The sequence below is a fragment of the Notamacropus eugenii genome, chromosome 4 (assembly GCF_028372415.1).
Source record: "Notamacropus eugenii isolate mMacEug1 chromosome 4, mMacEug1.pri_v2, whole genome shotgun sequence".
Taxonomy (NCBI): domain Eukaryota; kingdom Metazoa; phylum Chordata; class Mammalia; order Diprotodontia; family Macropodidae; genus Notamacropus; species Notamacropus eugenii.
In genome coordinates, this window is record NC_092875.1 from 50796678 (window position 1) to 50806049 (window position 9372).

The following is a 9372-nucleotide window of genomic DNA, read 5'->3' on the forward strand; positions in this document are numbered from 1 at the left end:
CCTTACTCAAACTAAACTGCAAAGCATTCAAACTCTGCTTCAGAGAACACAACTTCAATGGGCTAACCATGTTGTTTGAATACAAAACATATGCTTGCCAAAAAGACTATTTTAAGGAGAAGTTACACAGGACAAGCATTCTCATGGTGGTCAGATGAAGTGATACAAGGACACTCTCCAGGTCTCTCTCAAGAACTTTGGAATTGATTGTGTGACATGGGAGACACTGGCACAAGACTGCACAGCATGCCATGCCCACATCAGAGAAGGTGCTGTACTCTGTGAGCAAAGCAGAATTGAAACAGCTCAAAGGAAACTCAGGATGCACAAAGTATCCACCCCAAATGTTCACAGAGACTATTTGTGCCCGACCTGTGGTAGAGCATTCCAAGCTTGTTTTGGTCTAATCAGCCACAGTTGGACACATTATGGAAACTTGACTCTAGTCTAGCAGTGTTATTTTGGTCCTCTCTGAGAACAAAGGACAACAACCAACCGCTGACATTATAAACACTGAGCCCTATATTAACATGGGACAAAATCACCCTCACCCCCTAATATGTTGGGACCATCACCACTCAATGGGTACCAAAGTAGAAATGACTTATAGCCAACAGAGGCAGTGCTGGGGAAATAAGAAATAAGAAATAAGAAATAAGAAATGAACTTCACTTGGATGACAGACCACTCTGATCTTAGCAACATTGGTCTCTACATGACAGACCAACTCCATCCCTTACCAGCCCCAGCCCCTAACATGCTCACTGGCATCCATTCATCCACATCAGGATCTGTGCCAGCTAATCAGAACCCACATTCCTTTGTCTCTACAGAAAATTGGGGAGATTTGCCACACACACCTGGAATGCAGCAACGAGTGTTGCATCACTAATGGGAAAAATCAGAAGTTTTGTACCAAGAAAACATTTTTCATGGAGTGCAATCCCTGGAGGAAGGTGGGTCATGGCTTTATCTCTGGGTAGGTAAAAGGCAACAGCTGCTAGGGGAAGGAGAAGGAGAGAGGGCTTCATCTTCAGGCAGCCTATTACTGCTGCTTTCTCCATTACCTAGAGAGCAAGGTGGAGGACAGGGAGGGGGAATCCAGATCATTTCTCCTGTTTCCCTTTTATTTTTAAGAAAAGCTATTGATTATTTTAAACAATATTTCATTTCCCCCAATTACAAGTTAAAACAATCTTTAACATTTAAAAAATGTTTTGAATTCCAAATTCTATCCCTCCCTTCCTTCCTCTCCTCCTCCCTGAGACAGTAAGCAATCCGATATAGGTTATATGTGTGCAAAAGAGTTATTGATTATTAATAATGGAGAGACAGCATGGCTGTAGTGGATAGAGAGCTAGCCTTGGAGCCAGGGAGACCTGGGCTCAAATCCTCCTTCCTACATATACTGGCAATGTAAATCACTTAACTTGTTGGTGTCTAAGACAGTGGTGTCAAATTCAGGACCAGGGCCATTAAACTAAGGATCCCTGCACTTAGAGAACCACATATTCCCCATTATCTAATATCTAAGTTCTATTGTGTTTTATTTAATTTGTTAAATACTTCTCAATTATATTTTTTGGGGGAGGCAATTGGGGCTAAGTGACTTGCCCAGGGCCACACAGCTAGTAAGTGTCTAAGGTCAAATTTGAACTCAGGTCTTTCTGACTCCAGGGCTGGTGCTCTATCCACTGTGACACCTAGGTATCCCTCTCAATTACATTTTAATTTGCTTTAGCTGTGCTTGGGGGCATGTCCTGGTTTGACATCTTTGCCCCAGGCCACTGTCTTATGGTTGTAATTTGTGGTGAAGGCACTGACCTCTCTTCATTGATGGAAGAATCTCCTCACTGGGTGGGACCTTCCTATATCAATGGAAATCGCAGGACTCTCCCCACTCCCCATTGATAATGGTGAATGATATTGATAGAGTGCTTTGAGAATTTCGAAACCCCTTTATAAACATCTCATCTGACCTTCACAAGGCCTTGTGAGCTAAGCATTATAGGTCTTAAAATCCCCATTTGACAGATGAGGATGTTGAAACTTAGCAAGGTTAAGTGAGTCCCAGGGTCACAACTTGTAAATTAAGGTTTGAACCCAAGATTCTCCTGACTTCAAGCTCAGTGTCTTTGCCAGCCCACCACACTGTGTCAGAGAGCCAGGATCTCCCACTGCATCCTGGGCCATCTCCAGTCATGCTGATGAGTATCTGGCCACTAGACCCAGATGGCTCAGGAGGAGAAAGTGAGGTTGGTGATCCTGCACAGCCCTTCCTCACTCAAATCCAAGCCAAATGCAAGTCACCATCATCTTCCTGATGTCATGGTCCTCTTTGAAAACAAAGGACAAATACAACCACAACAAACACAACAATCAGACTCTTCCCAGCCACAAAAGTCCCTTCCCTTGAAGACAACTGAGTAGGACAGGTGAGAATACTCCCACTAGCCTATGCTGCTTTTTGCTTTGGGAGCTGACCACTTGTTGACTAAGGAGGGGAGCCAGTGGTGTAATGAGCAGAGGGGATGGCCTCAGGGTCATGAAGAGCTTTCTCAGCCACCTCCTGGCACATCACTTACCTATTTACCTTTTCACCTCTATAACACCATCAGTTATAGAGAATCTTCATTGAGAAAGTTCTCCCCCACCCCAACACCCCTATTGCCAAAGTCACAAATCTGGTATGAATAAGGAGCTTCCTCATTATCTGTGCTGGGGAGTGGGGAAGGGGAGGAACCATATTTCCCTCACTTATTCTCTGATGATGGCAGCATCGTCTTTTGTCCATGGCTTCAATACTTTCAAATGATAGGGAGGTATGGAGTCTACTGAATAGGGAAGGTGACATTGTCAGATCTGCACATTAGGAATTTAGTTTTAGCAACTGAGTGAGGTGGATGGATTGGAGTGGACATGAGGCAGAGAGACCAATGAGAGTCTACTGTAATAATTCAGACAACTGTAATAGGGTAATAGTTGTCTGAGTGGAAAGAAAGGGATATATGGAAGAAATGGTAGAAATGACAAGATTTGACAATAGATGGGATATATGGAATCAATATGAGTGGAGAATTGAGGATGACACCTGAGAGAATGGTGGTACCCTTGACAGTGAAAGAGAAAGTGGAAAAATGGAAGGGTTTGTGGGAAAAGATAATGAGTTCTATTTTTGATATGTTAAGTTTGAGGTGTTCCTGGGATATTCAGTTCAACTCATTCAAAAGGTAACTAACTGGTGATGAAGGACTGGAACTGAGGAGAAAGATTAAAGCTGGAATATAGATCTGGATTTTACCTTCATAGAGATGATAGTTGAAACCCATGAGAGCTGATGAGATCACCAAATAAGATAGTTTGGATGGAGAAAAGAAGAGAGTCTCAGAACAAAGCCTTGGGGGCACCAACAGTGGTTGGAAATGACATTGAGGAGGATGAAACCAGAGAATGAGGACGGGTCAGATAAGAAAGAAGAGAACATATCATGTCATGAAAACCTAAAGAGAAAAAAGTATAAAGGAGAAGAGGGTGAAGATCAGTATCAGAGGCAGCAGAGAAGTCAAGAAGGATGAGGATTAAGAGAAGGACATTGGATTTAAAATTACAAGATCATTGGTAACTTTGGAGAGAGAGGATTTGGTTGAATGAGGAGAGCAGAAATCAGCCTTCAGAGAGTTAAGAAAGTGAGAGGGAAGGAACTGGATTGGAGATGACCTTCTCAAGGAGGTTAGTCACAAAAGGGATGGGAGATAGAGAGTTACTGGGGATAAAAGAATCAAGTAAGGGCTTTTGTTTTATTTTTAGGATGAGGGATGCCTGAGCATGGTTATAGGCAGTGGGGAAGCAACCAGTAGACATGGAAAAATTGAAGGCTATAGAGAAAGTGAGGTTGATAGTGGGGACAATCTGTTTGGAGAAGATGGAATCAATATAGAGTTACTTGCCTTGGTAGAGAGAAGGGACACTTTCTCATGATTGATATCAGTGGGGAGGATATATATCTAAACAATTTGAAGTGGAGTAGAGAAAAAGGGAAAGGTTCACCTTCATGGTGCAGAAACACAAGGTCTGGTAAAAGAAGAAACACTACTTTAGTGCAGCTGGTGATGTATAATAGATCAATATTTTTTATCTGGAAAGCTCTCATGATTTCCTCCTGAGATCACCTTCCATTTCTCTATCTTGTATATGTATGGTTATTTTCATATAATCTTCCCCTTTAGAATGTAAGCTCCTCAGGGTCAGGAACTGTGCTTTTGCCTTTTTTTTTTTTTTGTATCTCCATGGCTTAGCACAGTGCCTGGCAAATAGTAATAGATCTTAATGAATGCTTGCTGATTGATTGACACGCTGATTGATGGTTTTTAATTGTTTGTTTATGTGCCCTGATTCTCTTGTATAGTGCAATTACCCAGCAAAAATGTTTGGCATAAATACTGTATGTGCTGTGCTACTGATTCAGCTTTCTTTTATACATGCCAATTCTTCTCTACAATCTTTTTTGATATCATGAAACACAATCAGTAGAGGAAGTGCTGGGTCAAGGGACTGAACGGCTAAGCCATTTTCCTTGCTCAGGTATAAATTGTTTGGGATAAAAAACAATAAATTGACTGGGATAATCAAAGTTGGGGTGCGTGTGAACACCTAGCCTATCTTTTCCTTTAGGCTATTGGACAAACCTGTAATCACCACAATGAGTGCCTTAGCAACTGTTGCGTTCCCACCGACTTTACCCTCACTCCATCTTGTGCCCCAAGGACATTTTTCCTGCAGTGTATACCCTGGAGAAAGGTAGGTCTAAAACTTTTCACTTAGGGGGGCACTTAGAAAGAAGAGAAACCCAGGTTCACCTCAACCCTTCATCTTGTCACTCGCTCTAGTTTTGGGGGACTATAGGGTGGGGAGAGAACTTTAAGAACAGAGGGGGAGGGAGCGGAGCTCCTCTGTGGGACAAGAATTCAATGCATGTGTTCTTGTAGATGGAGGGAGAGGTCTGCTCTAGTCATAAAGAGTGCAAAAGTCAATGCTGTCTCAGCAGAGGTGAAGATGTTTACCGTTGCATCCCAAAGACAGGAGTGCTCACAAAGTGTTTATACCTGGTAGGTCATCACAACTTATCAAGCATTCATTCAACAAACATTTATTAAGAGTGTGTTATGTGCCTGGTACCAGTGGTAGGCACTGGAAATAGCAAATATGAGAGAGTTGCTACCCTCAGAGGGTTTGCATTCTATGGGAGAAACAACGTATTTATGCATAAGTGAATACAGAACATACAAAGTATATACAAGGAACTATTTTGGGGGGAGGAGGACTTCTGACAGCTGGAGAGATCTTGAAAGGCCTTACATAAGGATTCTAATAAGTGTAGATAAAGAAGGCATACCTCCCAGGCACGGAGATTGTCCCATGCAAAGCTGGGGAGATGAGGGATGGAATATTGTGTGCAAGGCAAAGGAAGCCAGTTTAGCACATGATATTCTAACCTTTTATCTAATCTTTATCTCTAGGCACCAGACAGACAAAGGAATAGGAATGTGTTATGTGGTACCTTGACGGAGCACAACCAGCATACTTGGGCCCACCTTCCAATTCCCATGCTTGCTGAGGCAATTTGGGGTTCTACTGTTTGAAGTTATTCCTTCTCTCCTCTAACTCCCATACTGAGAAGAAGGAAGGAGAAGGCAGAAACTTTCAGTGGACACTTTCTGGTCAAGCTTGCCATGGGTGCTGTTGTGCTTAGAACCTCACTCAGAACTAATTCCCCCATCCTGGAAGGGTCAACAAATCAATCAATAAGCATTTATTAAGTGTTAACTATGTGCTGGAAACTGTGCTAGGCACTGGGGATAGAGCCAAAGATAGACATGAACAGTCCCTGTCCTCAAGGAAATTTATATTCTGGAGAAGGAGACTACCTGTTTACATGGTGGTAGTTACTAGAATAAATATGATGTGGTTTTGTTGGGGAAGGGAGGTGCTGGATGCTAGGGACCTCCTCAGGGGTGGGCATTGTACCTGAGCTTTGAAGGAAGAGATTCAGAGAGAAGAAGGTCAGGAGTGAGTGTATTCCAGGCATGAATTATAAAGATGGCAGATGAGACAAGGAACAGTAACAAAACAAGATGGGCTGGAACCAGTCTGTGAAGGGTTTTAAACACCAAACAGAGAAGGTTACATTTGATTCTAAAGGTAAGAAGACTGTATTGGAGATTTGTCTACTGATGGGTTATCCCAGACAGATGAGCTTAGGGTTTTTCAGCGCCCAACAGGGATCCAAATCCACTCAGCCCTCTACCCAAAGACCAGTTCACTCCTGAAACTAAAGTCTCCAGGTCTGCTCCTGAATCAATGCTGTGGATGCTGGAGGTTCATGGATATGCCTTTGTTTTTGGTGATGAGAATGAGCCCCCTATTTTGGGAAAACAGAGCCCCCTCATCCCAGAGGACACTGGTTTTGGATGGGCTACTGCCCCACAGAAGAAGTAAAACCTCCAATCCAATACTGCTCTCTCTGTTGCCCCTTTGGCCTCATCCATGATGTGCTCCCATATGCTCTGAGCTCATAGGGAAGTCTCATCCTTTCACCTCCAATTCTGGTTCCTGTTTGCCTGCTTCTCTCTCTATTCTTGATCTCGAGGTACAATGGAAGAGAAGACAGGCACAGTGAACCTGAGTTCAAATTCTAGCTGAGATACTTGCTACTTAAATTGTCTTGGGCAAATCACTTTATCTTTGTGGGTCTCAGTTTTCTCCCCTGTAAAATGAGGGGATTAGACTAACTGACGTCTGAGGTCTCTTTCAGTTTTAAATCTAGGAGCCCAAGGATATATAGGTCCTTGATTGGTTTCCTGCTAGAACTCTTTTGCTGTTCTCCCATAAACCCCGAGGGCTTGGATAGTTTATCTGAATCCCAAAATTTCACCCATACCAGAAAAAAAGCATCTCCTCTACAACATAACTCCAAAGTAATCATCCAAGCCTCCTTGGAACCCACAGCCTCCTGAGGCAACCCCTTCCCTCTTCTGTTGTTAGAAAGTTTTCCTTTACCTTCCACAGCCTAAACTGGCCTCTTAACTTCCCCTCATTTCTACTATCTCTGCTCTTTGCGACCAAGCAGAGGAAAAAAATCTAACCCTTCTTCTGTAGGAGTGCCTTTTTGAATACCTGAAGACATCTGTCAGGTGTTCTGCCAGCACTCATACTTCTACCTAGTTCCTCTCTAGATTTCTGGACCTAAAGTCAGGAAGACCTGCATTCAAATCCAGCCTCAGACACTTACTAGCTGTGTCAGTCACTTACTTCCCAGGGTTGTTGTGAGGATCATTTGTAAAGCTTAGCACAGTACCTGTCACATAATAGACATTTAATTAATGCTTTCTCCCTTCTCTTCCCTTTCTCCTCCCTCCCTTTTCTACCCAGACATCTTGGAAACAAGTTCACCCTATTTTAGTTTCTGAAAGGAAATAAAACTTATTATTTTTTTTTAAAGACAATCAACATTTATTAAGCACTTACTAAGCACAGCACAGGAGATACAAAGAAAACCACAGTCTTTACCTTTCAGGAGCTTGACATTCTAATGTACCAGTACTTCACTAGCAAGCAGCCCCACTCTTATTGTTTACTGCCCTTCGTGCAATTACACGCACTTCAATCTGAATGAACAGATACGCATTGATCCTATCGTCTCCAGGTACTGTGCTAAGCACTGGAGATACCAGGACAAAAACAAACTTTGCCTGCCCTCAAAAAGCTTGCTTCCTGTGGGGGGATGCAGAGGAAATTAGATGCATACACAAGTAAAGAAGTACCAAGTAGATTCAAGAAGGGGAGGGTGCTAATAAGTGGAATAGGGTAGGCAGTGGGACCTGATAGCGGTACAAATGTTTTTTTTTTTAACAAATGTTGTAAATGATGACAAAGCACTTTGGGAAATGTTGTTTTCTTTTTCTCCTCCCCTCTTAGAGTGAGGAAAAACTTGAAGCTGATGATGAAATAATGCCAAGAAATATCCAAGGAAAGTGGCGCAGTAGGATGAAGGCTCCCCCAAAAGAGCAGCCAACGACAGTGTCCACGAGACAACGAGGATAGCAACTAAGAGAGTGGGATAAAAGCATGCCCTAAGTGGACTTTTTCCCATTGACTGTGAAGCTAAGTAGCTGAGAGACATCTCTCTTCTTCCTGTTCCATATGGAACATCCATATGAACATTTGGACCTCTTTTCTATATATCTATCTCACTGTTGCAGTCATATTTTTGTTAAGTTCGACTCATTCAGATAAAAAAATCATTCGCCTTCGTCTTGCTAAAATATGACTTTAACCCCTAGCTGGGTGTGTCAAGTAGGCAGTTCTGAGGAGTTCTGCGTTTCCATGAATATAAGCTAGAACCCCATGCTTAGCTTAGTGGTCAAAGGAACTACCTAGAGAGGCAGACTGAGTTGAATGGGTACTTATTTCATTTTTATTCTTACTAGCAACTGAGTAAATTCCATACTTCCATTATGACTTTAATTTTCATTATCAATGTAACTGCTGGTGGACAGTGAAAGTACATTCTGGAAGCTCTGGCTACACCTCTTCTCTGACTGTCCCCCAGGAGAAGGGCCTTCAGAAGGATCTAGGGGAGCCAGCCCTGTAGGCAGGGATAGAAGCGATCTGAGAGGATTTCTACTACACCCTCTTCCTGATCAGAAGGGAGACACGGACATCTTGAGCTCCACAGTAATCTTAGTTATGAAAGAAAGAAAAGAGGGTCATTGTAGCATTTTTAAAAGAAATGCACATAAGAGAACAGAGGAAAGTTCAGAAAGAAACAAGTAAGGATAGTTTTGAAAGTGACATGTTGATAGACGTAGCTTTTTTCAGCAATATAGTGATCTAAGACAGTTTCAAAAGACTCATGATAAAAAATGCTATCCACATCCAAAGAAAGAACCATGGAATTGAATGCAGATCAAAATATACTATTTTCTCTCTTTTTTTCTTTCTTGTGGTTTTTCTCTTTTGTTCTGATTCTTATTTCACTACATGACTAAAATGGAAATGTGACTGTACCTATGTGTAGCCTATATCAGATTGTTTGCTGTCTTGGGGAAGGGAAAGGGGAGGGAGGAAAGAAGAAAAACATTTAGAACTCAAAATCTTATGAAAGTGAATGTTGAAAACTATCATTACATGTAATTGGAAAAAATAAAATAGTATTAAGTGGGAAAAAGAAAGTGCCGTGTTGAATACATAAAATGGAAGATGTAGGTAGTAGAAATTCATAATTTCATGAACAATCCTTTTTTCTGTTCTGTGTAGATGAAAATGTTAATGTTTATGTTTGATGATGTTTTACAGTTCAGAATAAAAAAATAA

General features: G+C 41.9%; 1 protein-coding gene across 3 annotated transcripts in view; it reads left to right on the forward strand.

Moving 5' to 3' along the window:
- LRCOL1 (leucine rich colipase like 1) overlaps positions 1 to 8987 on the forward strand; it is a 38832-nt gene extending 29845 nt beyond the window's left edge. For all 3 annotated transcript variants that reach the window (XM_072600827.1, XM_072600825.1, XM_072600826.1), the window contains 4 exons: positions 834 to 956; positions 4672 to 4797; positions 4986 to 5105; positions 7975 to 8987. In XM_072600827.1, coding sequence (XP_072456928.1) covers positions 834 to 956; positions 4672 to 4797; positions 4986 to 5105; positions 7975 to 8100 — 495 coding nt within the window. In that variant the 3' untranslated portion in view covers positions 8101 to 8987. The remainder of the gene's footprint in view (positions 1 to 833; positions 957 to 4671; positions 4798 to 4985; positions 5106 to 7974) is intronic.
- Positions 8988 to 9372: the final 385 nt, after the last annotated feature.